Below are 15647 nucleotides of genomic sequence, written 5' to 3'. Positions count from 1 at the left end.
GTTGTACCATTTGATCTTGTTTCTTTCGCCTATGATAAATAACTAGCACCTCATCCAATCTAGGAAATACAAGTGTTTCTTCACTTTAACAACAATCTGGTTCTCCCTCAGGAAATTTCTTTGACCCAGGTGTCTCAATAAGAAACAACACTACCACAGGTAAAGGGGTCAAACTTATCATCTTTAGATAATTGATTTCTATCATAATACGGGGTGTCCTCAAAGAAAGTGATGTTAGCTATTTAATGCTTAGTTAGAGGGTCAAAGACTTCGTATCTTTTTTGGTATCAAGAATTATTTAGAAAAATACACTTATGAGTCTTAGATGAAAATTTATCTTTTGATTGAGGTAAAACATGTGCATAACATACACAACTAAAAACTTTGGGTGAGACAAAAAATAAAGGCGACTACGAATAAACAACTTGAAAGGTATCTCATCTTGCAAAACTGAGGATGACATTAGATTTATCAAGGTTCAAGCTATAAGTATTGCATCATACCAGTATTGTTTGGGTAAACTCATATGGAACATAAGTGATCCTACTACTTCTAACAAGTGTCTGTGTTTATACTTGGCTACACCATTTTATTATGGTGTATATGAGCAACTAGATTGGTGGAGAATGCCTTTAATAAAACATAAATTAGAAATTGCATTTTGCATATACCCCAAAGCATTTAAAGTACGGAAACTTTTCACAAACACGTTAAATTGAGTAGAAACTTTAGCAAAAAAAGTTTGTAATTATTTTTAAAATTTCACTCCAATCTTTTATTATAAACAATCAAATAAATCTAAAAAGTCACTTTCAAAAATAATAAAGTGTTGAAAGCCAAAATGATTGGGAATGTGAAAAGGCGCCCAAACATCAAAATGAATTAAAGAAAACAAACTTTTGTTTCTAAGTTAAGTTTTGGCAAGAATATTTGTCTTATTATGCTTTTTTTTACTAATTCATGGGCTTCACACTTTATTCAAGTAACATCCTTGAAATCAGGCACTACCAACCTCAGTTGACTAGGAAAAATATTTCCCAAATGATAACGAGTCCAATGGGGACGCACTATACACTTTTGCAGCAGAGAATCAAAATCAATCAGGTAGTACAACCCATCTTTCTCAATTCCTTCACCAATTCTCCCTTTGGTCCGAAGATCTTGAAATTCAAAAAGAAAAAAAAAGAAGAAGAAGAAGGAAAAAAGAAGAAGAAGAAGAAGGAAAAAAGAAGGCAAGACAATTAAAGCTTTAGCAATTTACTTACAAAAATAAAATTCACTGAAAATTTGGGAATAAATAAAACAGAAGAAAGATTCAAGTTTGGTAAAGGAGAAACACTTTCATTATGGACAACAAATGATTTTTCACAATAAGCCATAACAATAACAGTAGGGTTAGGAAAGTTAGAAAATTTTGAGAATAGAGATGAACTACCTAGCTTGCATATGTTTGGATGCCACATCTACAATCTAGGAATCTGTAGCACAAGACTCAATAGATATGCCCATTTGAATGAGATTGGAAGTGGATAAACTTTAGCTCTAATTTGACTTTTGTAGGCATTGTAGGATTTTATTGAGGTCAACATTAGGAGACGAAAAGCTTGTAGATGCCACAGGAGCAAACCTAGTTGAGTTGTCAGTGGTATTTTCTATAGTAGATATTGTCATCTTAACATAATCCTAGTGGTATTTTCTATGGTAGATACTACCATTTTAACATAATTCTCGGCCCACTCAAGATGACCATATTTGTCCCAACAACTGTCGTTGGTGTAATTTTGTTTGACATAGAAAGAACAGAATCGGTATCCCTTGGATAAAATGGGAGGAGGAGTATGACATCCTCCCCTTCTTCTTCCTTGGCCACTACCCCTTCCGCTTGATGGATAGGATCCATGGCCATGACTAGCAACTATAGCTACATTCTCTTTGCTTCCTGGGGTGCTTCTTTGTCACAAATATATGTAAATACTTGTAGAAAGCATCGCTAGAAGTAGGAACTACTTCAGATGTTAAGGTTTGACATTTACCTGTAGAAAACTTTATATCTAGACTAGCTAGGAATTTTAAAACATAGAATTCAGCCCTCTAGGTTCTTAAAGTTTCAAGATTAGTTATAAGAGGTTGATGTTGCTGCAACTCTTTAACCAATCCTTTAAATCCACTATAATACTCCACCAATTGGTAGCCGTTCTAAGAGTAATTGAACATTTGGTCATATAGGTCATAACTCGCAAAAAATGTTTTTCTTGACCAAAGGAATAGCGCAAATCCTCCCATATTTGTTTGGATATATCATAAAACATAATTTTATTTGTAATGGAAAAATCAACACTATTCAATATTCATACCTTGACCACAACATCTTCACGAGTCCATATTTCATGAGCGACATGGCTATGTCCTTTGAATCAGGGACAATCTTCTTTTAGGTACTTTGATTTTCCCTGGCCATGCATAAATGTGTACATTGCCTTTGCCCGAAGAAAATAAATTTTGGCACCTTTCAACTTAATATTTGTGATTTGAAAGGGTATACTTTCCTTAGACAGAGTTTTCGAAGCATAGTCTGATAGTCATGGTGGAAGTTAAGGACAATACTAAGCATTGCGAGCATAGATGACTTAATTGTCTTCTTAGAATATAATACATGGGAACATCACAATTATGGTTGCAGTTTAAGGCAACTACTGTTACCCACAAAAAGACACCTATAGATGGAAATGCAAGAGACCACACCCTCAGTAGAAAGGGTTTGATACCATGTGACAAAACCATAATATTTTGTTGAGGTGCAATTGCAGGAGAGAAAGAAAAACAAGAGAAAACCATAAGTGAGAAGAAGAGAAGAAGAAGAGGGGTAGAAACTATTCTACTATTGCATTGTTTCTGGCTTTAAGAACCTTTATTTATAGCCCTAAGAATAGACCAACAAAAGATGGAAGATCCATCCTTCTAATTTAGTTGCATTCCAAAATAAAACTTAACTTTCTAAAGTCCTAAAATCTATCTCCAAAAAGGAAAGATATGAAACTAAATCCACTAGAAAAATAGTAACTTTATCATTTTGCAGAACACCCAAGACTCCATGACTCTAGTTTCATTTTTCTGTCACACAGCTAGTGCAACACACTTGTTTCGCACTTGAACAACCTACAAATTCTATCTGCCTATGCCCCTTGCCTGAGTGCTAACTAGAACTCTACTTGTTTCAACACTCCATATAAGTCCATATAGTTTACCAATCATTTTTCCCTACATCACAACTATGGTTTCTTTGAAATTTTGAGAGCTTCACCTCTAGATGCACATCTGAAACCTCTAGAAACCTGAGTTCCCAATGAAATTAGATTCTTCTTTATATTTGGCACATGTGAAACCCCAATCAAAGTTCACACAATCCCGTAAAACGTGTAGATTTGTACAATCTCAACTCAGACAACCTTGCTTTTTGCATTATTTGTCACTTTGAGAGTATCACCCTTATATGCATGATATGTAGCAGACTAGTCCCTGGCTAAACATATACCAAACAAACATTCAATGTTTAAAATCCAATCTGAAGTATCTATACCTGATGATGAAGTCAAAAGGACATCATCTCTTCCATAATCACTCCATAAGACAATAATAGATGATTCTTCAATCTCACTATCCTTGTTTTTCTTATCCTCCTTACACCTTGGACAATCCCTTCTTATATGCCCTTTCAATTTTCATGACCCTGATTCTATAGAGAAACAAAGAGAAGAAAAGATGTGCTTTGAAGAGAACAATAGAGAACTCATTTTCACCTACGGAATGCTCAAACAAGGATTCCTCAACCACCTTAATCAAAGCCCTGATGCCAACAAGTGATGCCATCTTTCTCAGAGTTTACTAAATCGTCGAGAGTTATCCACTCGTATGCAAACCTATCATATCCCTCTCCTCTTCAACCTCAATGGCCCATGGATATTGAATATGGGGAGAGCTTTACGTTGTTACAGAAAAGGACTTGAATAGATTGATGAATTGGAAGGGATAAATTGTGCACATTATGAGAGGTTGCTGATAGAGATTTTCTCGAATAGAAGAAACTTTTGATGACATTGTTGAGAAGTTAGTTGTTGTGATAGGTAGGGTGTGGGTAGAAGCATATTATGCGCATCAAAGCTATGGGAGGAGTTGTGGAGGAGCAACATAAAGAAAGGGTTTTGCAAATATTCCAAGAAAAAAACAAATGGTTACATTACATGGTTTGCCAATATTCATGGTGCTATAGGGTTTGAGCTCTATCGCAAGATGAAGAGGATGAGGGTATTAGCGAACTCGAAGGAGGTTCTCATGCTTAGAAAGCTAATTTCATCAATACCTCTCTCAAATGTGTTTCACTTAATACTATGAGGTTGGAAGTTTTGCTTCAAAAAACAACACTTGTTGTGTCAAAATTGTTTTTGGAGTAGAAATTCTCATAAATTTCTTTTACATTTTGAAAGTCATTAGAATCAAAACAAATTTATCAGATGTTTTTGACCGACCTTTTTTTTCCCCTTAAACAAGAAACAGTTAGAAACTGTTTCCTATGAGTTATCAAATATACCATTTATCGATAAAATATACTTACCCTCTTGGAATTCGAAATTGTTTGGGACAATGGAAATGGTTCTCTCAAGAAGAAGTTGATGCAATTGGGGCCATTAATCTCTCCCTTTTTTTGAGTGAAAATCAGTTGGTATGGGTGGGTAATCAAGATGAAATTTTGTCAGTGAAAGCAGCTCATCAACTTTAAGTGAAGGAGTATTGGAAAGAAGAGGCCCACCAACCCTCGTCTTCAAGAACTCATGATTGGGAAGCAATGCAGCCTGTAGATTGGAAGAGGATATGGAAATGCTTGACACTCCCAAAACTTAATAATTTCTTTTAGAGAGCATGTAATAGAAGCCTAGTGCCAGTGGAAGCTTTAAATGGAAGAGGGGTTAAGTTGGGCCCAATTTTTGGTGAATGTGGAGACGAGTAAACCATTTCTCACGCTATACTTCATTGTTGTATAGCAAGACAAGTGTGGTTGCCTCCTCACTTTTTTGGAGAAGTTCGAAATTTGGGGGGAAAAAATGGACAGTAGAGGTGATACTCCAAGGAGTATCATTGGCATGTGAGGAATTATGGTTTGAAGTCAAGCATCTGAGAATGGTAAGAAGCAATTTAGGTGAGCAAAAGGCAATGTAACAACATATGAACTCCTCCATCTTAGCATTTTCTAAAAGTTAATACCAATGCATATTGGGTGGAGAAAGAAAGGAAGAGTGGACTGGACATTATGGTAACAAAGGCCAATCAACAGTAGTCCTATCATTGCAAAATCTACTCCTTGTCTGCTTGGCTCGGTGATGGAAGGAGAAGCACTAACCATTAGGGATGGCTTCCTTGAAATACTAGCCAATTGTCATGACTTCGTCTATGTGGAGTCTAACAAACAACAACAATTGAGATTCATCCAAAGTCACTCGTCTTGTTGCCCCTATGTAGTAAAACCGATTGTACATGATGTCCTTGAATTGCAACTAGATTCTTGGGTTTCAGGATATCATCTATTCCTAGGAATATTAACGTAGTTGCAATTGTCCAAGTCAAAAAGACGCTTTCAGTTCTGGGCTCGAAAGTGTTAGAACTCCGATGCCCGCTCTCATTAAACTGTTGGATTAACCCCCCCCCCAAAAAAAAAAAAAAAAAAAAAAAAGAAAAAGAAGGAAGGAAAGAAAAGGATTGAACTCTTGAATTTCTTTATTTTCCCTTCTTTTCTTTTCATTCTTTCTTTTTTTCTGTTAGAAAGTTCAATCCTTTTCAAATAATAGCGGTCTGGCCGAGTGGTCCCTTTGCGTGACGTTTGCCTGGTTCCTTCTATTTCTCAAAAAATAAGGAAAAGAAAAGAGTAAAACAATTTCAAAATAAAAGATATAGAAATAGATAGCCCACCTTTGACCTTTCTTCTACGAGATTCCCAGCCATATTGACGTTTGTTTTTCTTAGTGAACCATCCATGTTGACGTTGCTGAGAGGTTTTGCATACATAAACCCACGTCATGTCATACCATAAACACGATCTTCTGTTCGGTTTAGCACAGAGTATCGTCTCGGAAGTCGGAACCACTGAAGAGGTCTCTCTCTCTGTGTATTTGTTGGTGTTCTTCTCAGTAGAACTGTAGAAGTAGGGACGAATTTTTGTAGCTGGCAATGGTGACTCTGAAGCTCTCAGAAGGTTGTCTTCCGTGCTAGCCGTGAACCTCACAACCAGATTTGCTGTGAACGTTAAATGGAGAAAGAACCCTTACTTCCATATGTATGGAAACAAAGCCCGCTTCAGCTTTCCTCAGCTTCTCCTTCTCTCTGTCCTCTCCCTGAAGACGGAGAATTGACTCTTCCCTTAACTCCAGCTGAGCTCAAAGACCGAATCATCTTTGGTTCTTCGTCTCCTTCCACCGAATCATCTTCAGTTCTCACTGATGCCCTAACCCTAGCTATTAATTCTCCTCGTTCATTTCCTTCTTCAGATGCCCGGCAAGAACAACAGTCATGGCTTCCGGATCCCAATCGTCGCTGGAACAAAACGAATCTTCATCGCTCAAAAACAGCTCCTGCTATGGCCACTATCAACGATATTGAACATCCTTCAGTTCCTAAACCCAATTTTGCTTCTGGGTCGATCGTTCGTCAGGCTGTCGTCCTTCTTGTTGTCTATCTCTCGCTTGGGGTTCTTATATACTCCTTCAATCGCAAGAATTTCAATGCTACTGAAACACATCCTGTTGTTGATGCCCTTTATTTCTGTATTGTTACCATGTGCACAATTGGGTATGGCGATATCACCCCAAACACCACGTCTACCAAGTTGTTCTCGATTATGTTTGTCTTGGTTGGGTTTGGGTTCATTGATGTCTTGCTTTCGGGAATGGTGAGCTTCGTGCTTGATTTGCAGGAGAGTTTGCTTTTGAATACTGTTAAGGGTAGGGGAGGTCAAGATGCCAGGTCTTATATTGTTGATGTGAAGAAGGGGAGGATGAGGATCCGAATGAAGGTTGCGTTGGCTTTGGGGGTTGTTATTCTCTGTATTGGTATTGGGACCTGTGTTATGCATTTTGTGGAGAATCTTGGGTGGTTGGATTCATTTTATCTCTCAGTTATGTCTGTTACTACTGTTGGATATGGGGACCAAGCTTTTACCTCCTTGCCTGGTCGTTTGTTTGCCTCAATTTGGCTTCTGGTATCTACATTGGCTGTTGCTCGAGCTTTCCTTTACCTGGCTGAGGCTCGCATTGATAGGCGGCATAGAATGATGGCGAAATGGGTGCTTTGTCAAGATATGACCGTGTCTCAGTTTTTAGCCGCAGATATTGACAATAATGGCTTCGTGAGGTGTGTATATCATGATACACTTTTGTCTCTTTATGGTTTTAGACGTTCGATTCTGAATCACAAATTTAGTTGCTAAATCAAGGAATAGATAGTGAAAACCATACTAGAAGCACACAAAAGATATAGCAAAAGCATTACTGAAGTAGGAAGAGTACCAGGATTTATAACTTGCTGTGGAAATAGAAGCAGAGAGGGTCTACAATTAACAGCACTCTGGACCGGGCTACTAACTGCCAACAAGATCAGTGATATGATGGACGGACATTAGTCTGTGTTAGCTCTAGATTGGTCTTAAACTAAGAATAGCTATATAATAACTAAACATCAGATTAGATAAAAAGAAAGAGCAAACAAAATGTACAAGATGGATGAACATTTAGAACCTGACATTTATTAGAAGGAAAGAAGATAGAAGAGTTGAGAGAGATAAAAATGATATGTTCAATCTGTCACCTCTGGAGAGAAGAATCTCACCATTCTAACCTTTGAATTCCACAGTAGAGATGTTTGAAAATCCCACAGAAACATCCTCTGTTTCTCACAGAACTTCCAAGCTGAAGGCTAAACTATCTCTCAAATCATTGGTGGTGGGTATCAATCCCTTGTTCTTTATTTATGACCTCATGGCAAGAAACAAAATAGGAAACTGATATATTTAGGGGGATTTCTTCTTCATTTAAGTCCCCTTTCAAAATGAGGGCTATTGTATAATATTACAAAACAGAAGAAAGATCTTTGTGATCTCTTGTAGAACTTACTCACCTTATATTTGGTCCATTACAATATTATTTCCAGAATACGAAATCCATGGCCCACAATCCAATAGATTCTCATAATCCATTCTTGATTCAATTTTATGGCCTGGTTTGCTGCTGGTGTTCTTATTCTTTTATAATAATTATGAAAGTACCATTTCACTTCTAGTATTGCACCAGTAATTACTTTAGTTTCATTTCACTACTTGGTTGGTGGTTCCTTTTGCGATTCACCTACACTAGTAGAAATCTGGGTAAGGGTTCTATTCTAATCTTATGGCTCCACCTTCTTTATCTGCTTTAGATTTGTCTCAAGGCAGTTGTTTTACTAAAGACTTGCTAGAGGCATCCCAACACCTACAGACTACAAAGTTGAATCTTTAAAATCTTTAATCTCCTTGCCCCTTGTCTATCTTCAATAACATAGAAGTCACCCTTTTGAAGATAGACAAAAAGATCCACCTGTTGGATAATTTATTTGATCTCTATCTTAAGTGTCAAAGCAATCTGCTGTGGTTGCTGCCACTGTCACCAAATTGCCTCCCATAGTGTCATTTATTGGTTTTCCTTGTAGCTTTCCCATCTTCCTTCATTGTATCCTCTTTCATTTGTCTCAAAATTCAACCTTTCTTTTGAAAACCTGATGTTCAATCCTTCTGATGAGTTAGGGCTTAAGATTGTCAAATTACAATTAAAAACATATAAAGAGGAATAATGCAATGCTAATTTAGTTTGGAATGGTTGGTTCACTCAAAACCTATACATGCAGTTCAAGGAAGCTTAAATTCTATATGCAGATATTTATGGATCCATTTGTTGGAGGGTCAGAAATTCCTGAAATTCTGGAACCTTAGCAATGTACAGCTCATGGGGCCAATTGGAGGCTGGAGGCCTTTAAATGGCTTACTGAATCCAAAAATTTCAGGATTTCAGAAGCTTATATCTTCAGCTAGTGGGCTAATTTTTAGGAGGATATTTCTTAGTTATATTAATTTTAATTGTCTACAGTGGTTAAGTTGCACTATTGCAACCATGAGGTTGCCAGTTTGAAACATGTGTTACATTCTCTGCATGGTAGGGGGTAAAACTGTCTACATGCCCTTTCCATGCTCTGCAGCAATAAGTGTCACACCCACTGGGGCACTTTTGGGCACTTTTGGGCACTTTTTAGTATTATTAATGCGTTAAGATTAGACATGCTAATGGAGTTAATGTTTGTTTTAGTTTGGGTTTTAAATTTATTTAAATTTCCTTCCTGATTGTGGTCAAGGTTTAGAGCTGGTAATGAAAACACATAAAGGGGACTCCCTTCCTATGCTTTCACAGGGGATTGAATTATTTATCTGAAAGAAATTGCCCTCATCAAACCCTCTCTCTCTCCCCACCCAAAAAAAAAAAAAAAAAACTCTCTCTCTCTCTCTCTCTCTTCAATTGTTACTTAAGTTCTTCTGACACCATTGGCGTCATAGTAAAACCCACTATGGCTGATCATCTTTCATCTGTTTGATCTGCATCAAAAAATGGTATTCCTGAAGAGTTGGTTTCCTCTCTCAAAACTGTTTAGATGCCCTTTCCACAACCTGCAAGTTTGTTCAGTCATTTCAGGGTCTTTCCCCCCTGACTCCCCCCACCCCCCGCGTCTGCATTGGCTTAGTAATTGAAACAATTTGTTGTTTTTTCCCAAGGAAAAAAGAGAAAGGCTGTTGGCTTTTTCATGCTCTCTTAAAAATCCTAAAAACAGGAACCCTCATATCTTGAATTTTGTAGTCCCTAAAACCCTGAAAAACAAGAACTCTCATAGCTTCCAATTTGGCCATCCAAACCCAATCAAACTTGCAGAGTTATATCCCTTTATCCTTACATACATCCCTTCCAAGTTTTAGCCCATTTTGAGAAGCCAAACCTTAGAAAAGCTGTTTATTAGGTTTAGGATGGTCGGAATAGGTTCTATCTTGGACCGAAAGTAGGGGATGATGTACAGTGTCAATTTCCAATCCAAATTGAGCCCTGAAACCCACCAAAATGGGCCATTAAGTTTGCTAAAGTTTGGTTGGGAAAAATGCACCATCTTGACAAGATCTCAGTTTTCTGGACCACCGAGATGGCCATCAAGATTGAGTTTCTGAACCATGGTGAACTGAGGTTGAGCGGTGAATTAAAGACAATGCACCTATTGCAGTAATACTCTTACCAGTGGTTAGTGGGATTATTTAATGAAAGAGAAAAGTTTCATCTGACTAATTTTTTTTTACCTTTTATGCCAATGGAAGAATTTACTAGGTTTACTATTTTAGAAGTATAAGTTTTAGTACACAGAAGTGGGCCTTGGGACAATGGTTGGTGGACAACAGCTGTAGCCTGAGGTCAAGGTATTGAAATAGCCTCTCATAAAAATCTTCTGGTGTAAGGCTACATAGGAAAATTGCCCCCCCCCCCCCCCACAAACACATTGGGACTATTTTGCGGAAGCCTTAGGCACTGTGTTCGCCCTTTACAAGTTTTAGTACACTGACTACATTCCTGCTGTTTACATTTACCCAAGTTGGCAAAAATTATTTTGGTCTGTGCGGACCTGATTGGTATTTCTGGTCTGCACCTTAGCTGGGCCATGTGGATGGCCACTTTTGAGGTTAAAGGTACAACCTTGAGCAAATACCTCCTTAAGGAATTAGCACTTTTCCTTGAATTTGTCATCTGCTGTGTATTAGCTGTCCTTCTGTACTCCTCAATTTTCAAAGGCATATTTTTGCTGTTTCTCCTGCCTGTGTGATTGAAACTCAACATGAGCGCAGGGTAACTTGGTGTCTGGCTGTTGACAAATTCTTTGTTGCATCTGCACCAAAATGTAAGTCGTGTGCAACCAGAGAACATTGCCTATGTTGGCAACTTGGGCTGAGATTTCTTTGAGCACAAGTTTCAGTTATGGTTTTGAGTATAAGTTGGAAATCTTTACTTGGGAATATTAATTATGCTTTTGCTATGCTTATTACAAAGTTAAGTCCAAGGCCAATGTCTCTCTTTTCTTGTTCTCTCATGATGCTATGACCTGTTAGGCTGTTGCATTCGCTTAAAAGCTTTTCTGTTGCATAGACCAGAGATACTAAATCTTATGGTATCTTGTGAGCAAGGTTTAAACTTTCATTTCATCTCAAGGTTTCGACCACCTTGAGATGACAAATTCTGGCACCTAGTACAGGATTGTACTAGGTTTATTTATTTATTGTTATTATTATTTTTATCTAGTTCTTCTTGGACAGCCTATTGAATACAATTTCATATTTAGTTTGATTAAGACTCAACACAAGTGAGTCTTTTGGTCTCGCACATGCTGGGTTGTATGTGAATGGAACTAAATGTTGTATTTTCTCCAATTTAAACATGCTTGAAGTATGACTTGACATAAATGAGAAGCTATTTCAATTGATAATTGACAACCCCAATCCTTTTACCAATTAACATCCTAGAAGATTTCACAAAACCTTTGTCACTTAGTTTTCGACTTTTCAGGAATATATTGGAGGATGAGTTAGCAGTTGTTGTTCTTGTTTCTTTAGTACCTTTGGTAATCAAGAAAAATATTGGAACTTCATTAAAAGGTGCATTACACATAAGCATAACACATAAGACATAAGCAGAAAATCAAAGCAGTAGTCATACAAAATCACCAACTCATAAGGTTTAACAAATACAAAACCAAAGAAAATCCTCAAAGCCTAGGCTAATAGAACCTATTATGTCGCCCTTGTTGAATCACACATTTAGTCAGTCGGACTAATGTACATTGTGCTCTGACTGTGACACATATGCATCCCATGACATGGACTTTGAGAAGTGCCAAATATAATGAGTCACCAGCTCCATGCATGTGGCATCATTAATATACTGAAGGCAACCCATCCTGGTGTATGGATCTCCAAACTATGAGGTATTTCCAACTGATCCAACATCATACGTATCTGCTGCCTGGTGTGCAAAGGTAGGGTACTAGATCACATCATCAATAGAGGAAGATCTAGTACCTCCGTACTATTACTGTGAGTGGGAGCCTTAGTCAACACTAGAATATGATGAAGCATGCTATAATCCTCCATCTCAACCATCTGAACGCATGGGTTGAAATATGACCCACTCTACCATGAGGCCCCCCTTGATGAACTACCATACATGCCAGTACCCACTCTATCTGGTGTCCCTCTCACCAATACTTAATCCATCCACCGATAGATCCTAATATTCCTAATAAACTATCAATCCATCTCAGTAGGACAGAATATGGGTTGAAGTATGACCCACACTACTATGAGGCCCTCCTTGATGAAGTACCATAAATGCCAGTACCCACTCTATCTGGTGTCCCTCTCACCAACACTTAATCCACCAATAGATCCTAATAAACTATCAATGTCAATCATATCTATCTAGTGGGATAGAATTGGCCATGGGCCCTCTCGAGTAACTCCTGGTCTCAGTGGATGAGGAGGGTCTGGTCATGTGACAAAGTATTCCATCATGGTCTTCATCTTGGGTGGCATGTGTGTCCCATGATCCTCAATGAATCTGACGTGACTCGCTGACTCTTGGACTACCTTTGTCAGCACCACCACCACCACTGTTGGTATCACTTCAACTGTATTTTCCTCTCCAACATCAAAGCCACCACAAATGGTTGGGCTGCCGCATCCTGAGCATGTACATGATGCTCACCAGCCATGAACTCATCCACATCAACACCAACCTCCTGAGCTATAAAAGGGCTTGGCCTCTGTCAAGGCTGATCCAATAGTGGCTCACTGCTGTCCCTCACACAAACTCTATTGCGTACTTGTTCATCTGACTCCACTTGGAAAACATTGACACAATTGATGGTATCCCTTTGCCGGTTACCCTCTATGCTTTTGTGTGTGTTGCATCTTCAACCTCAAGTTGGAATGTACATACACGAGGCCATTAAGGCACTGGGAACCCAATCTGTTACATTTCTTTGAGTGCATTGAGGAAAGGTGCTAAAGTTCGTTCTGCATCCAAATGCAGAGCAAGCCTTGGAGAGGACTTCGATAGTCACTCATCTCAAGTTCTTTGCTGTCCCTCCATACAAGACCCACCATTCAGCTGCTTTATAACAAAAAAGATTAAGTTACTAGATTTCAAATATCATTAGATCTGCAATATTAATCCAAAAACATACGTTTTCAAAAAATTTCAGAGAAAAATAGGTTACATCAAAATGGAGAAAACACTTCAATCTTGTCTGTTGGGAGGCTAAATCTACGTCAATCATGCATTTGCCTATAAGAATCTTGAGTTCCACCCCCTGATTTTAGGAAGAATGGAGTCTAAAGTACCCAAAATCACAACATGGAGTTGAAATGAGGGATAGAGAACCTCATGGTTGAAATCTTGGTCAAAACTGCGAGATTCTGATTGAAGTGTTGTATTTAATGAAAAAAAAAAATACACAAGCCCTTTGAGTTAACCGAAATTTCAAAGGTCGAGTTTCAAGTCTTTTTCATTTTGGTCCTACATTCCCTCTTGGACTGGTTGAAAATATTTTAGTTGTGAGTGAATTCTTATTGTCAACCAGAACTGAAAATCATGTATTGTAATTACATATCTGGCCAATGGTCTGATCTTGTTTAATGAATATAATTGGACTAAAATTTAACTTTTGTTTCTATTGAACTGATTTTATTTAGGTCTTCGATAAATGTTCAATGTTTTATTGCAATTAGATGATCTTTTTAAATTATTCCAAAACCAAAAGCCTCAGGCAGTGCTTGCCAGATATGAAGTCCTCCTGGCAAACCTGGGAAGAATTGGTTTGAAAGAAAACCCCCTGTTTTGCAAGAAGCTGCAGAGACTGGGTGTATAAATTAGTTGTCCACGGATTTCATTTGTGTGAAGAATGATCTTAGGTGTTGAACCAGTCTTTGTAGGTTGTTCCCCTTGACAAGTTTTATTATTTGAAATTTATGGACTGATCCAGCTACTAAGCCTGTCAGTTGGGTTTAGGATTGCGAGAGGCTTTGTTGGCAGAAAATTCAGCAGTTTCTATTGATTAAACTTGTTGAGGTGAAGTTCATATGGAGTTTCTTTTATACATTAGAACCATCACCTGTGGACCTTTGAGTTTTTAGTATGTTAGATCTTTCATCTTCTTTCATCCTCTCCTTAGGTTGTTTTTGTTTTGAAAAGTTTGCTCACCCTCCTCTTTCCTCTTCTTGATGGTGGTGTGGTTTTTTTTGTTTTGAAAAGTTTGCTCACCGCCCTCTTTCCTTTTCTTCACGGTGGTGTTTAATCAATGTCTCACATTGATTAATTTGTCCACTGGTGTCTGATGTGTGGCTTTAATACATCAGAGTTGATCATATTATGTTGTCGGTCTTGCCATGTTGGAGGATTTGTTACTGAAATATCTTGGTTCTTAGTCAAGGACTCAAATAACCGCTCAATATTGCCCTCAGTTGGATGGTAATTGCAGGCCTTTAAGAGATAAGCTAGAACTTATAACAAGGTTCATAGACCACAAACAAGATGGCAGAATTGTGCTCTCCTAAAGGGGCAAAAATGTAAAGTTAAATTCTGTTCAGCAACTCTTATTACAGAAAGATTTTGTGCAACATTTCAATCACTCTTCCTTCATTCTTGTCAGGTCCTTGAAAATCTAGATGTTCTTGTCCTCAAAGCTCTTATTTTTCCAGTTTTAACTTTCTGCACCTTTGAACTGTCTTCTTCCCATGGTATTTATTTATTTATTTTTAATTTCTCTAACTTGCATCTCTTTTTCCCTTCTTTCCACGTATACAACTGTCGCAGAGCAGATTTTAGAATTCTGTTTCTTTCTTTCTGGATCAGTATTGAACTGGTATTTTGATACATGCAGTAAATCAGAGTATGTAATATACAAGCTTAAGGAGATGGGAAAGGTATCAGAGAAAGACATCCTACAGATCTGCAACCAATTTGAGAGGCTTGACACTGGCAATTTCGGGAAGATTACTCTTGCTGATCTGATGGAAAGTCATCAATGATTTCATCATAGGATGATTAGGTTTCTCCGATGGAGCAAAATGTTGGCCCCAGGGGAAGCTCTAGATTTTGGATGCAGATTAGATTCCATTTTGTATGAAGCTCTAGCTCTCGGAAGAAAGGGTCCATTTTTCATTTTCAGTCTTTGTAGGTTGGGGCATGTTTCTCACATGCTAAGGTGTATATGGCGTTCTTACAGATCGCGACAGGAAAGTTGGTTCTTAATTTGTATAGTAGAAATTAATAAGGTAATGCTCATGGCTTTCATTTAATTGAAATGATAAATATTTCCACCAACCCAAGAATCATTCTCAAACTGCAATTGCACAGTTTTCTTTTGGTAAAGAAATTCTTGTTAAAATTGCCTTATTTTTTGATTCAGTAAAATTACAACATCCAGATGAAAAACAGAAATATCATGGGATTGTCTCATCCAGATTACAACATACATGTTCCAGAATTCAATTACTT

At 37.8% G+C, this 15647-nt stretch overlaps 1 protein-coding gene and 1 pseudogene across 1 annotated transcript; both read left to right on the top strand.

Annotated features, from left to right (window-relative positions):
• Window positions 1–3742: 3742 nt before the first annotated feature.
• On the top strand, window positions 3743–5691 carry LOC148999303 (putative gamma-glutamylcyclotransferase At3g02910; annotated as a pseudogene).
• Window positions 5692–5710: 19 nt separating this feature from the next.
• Window positions 5711–15533, top strand: LOC148999302 (two-pore potassium channel 3-like). The gene is made up of 2 exons (XM_089141289.1): window positions 5711–7395; window positions 15031–15533. Exons 1-2 carry the CDS (start codon window positions 6296–6298, stop codon window positions 15176–15178), a joined length of 1248 nt encoding a protein of 415 aa, XP_088997415.1. The 5' UTR covers window positions 5711–6295; the 3' UTR covers window positions 15179–15533.
• The last annotated feature ends 114 nt before the right edge of the window (window positions 15534–15647 follow it).

Source organism: Hakea prostrata, unplaced genomic scaffold (assembly GCF_041222555.1).
Source record: "Hakea prostrata isolate BN-2017 unplaced genomic scaffold, UWA_Hpros_2 contig_16, whole genome shotgun sequence".
Classification (NCBI taxonomy): Eukaryota; Viridiplantae; Streptophyta; class Magnoliopsida; order Proteales; family Proteaceae; genus Hakea; species Hakea prostrata.
This window is presented reverse-complemented; position numbering and strand designations above follow the sequence as displayed.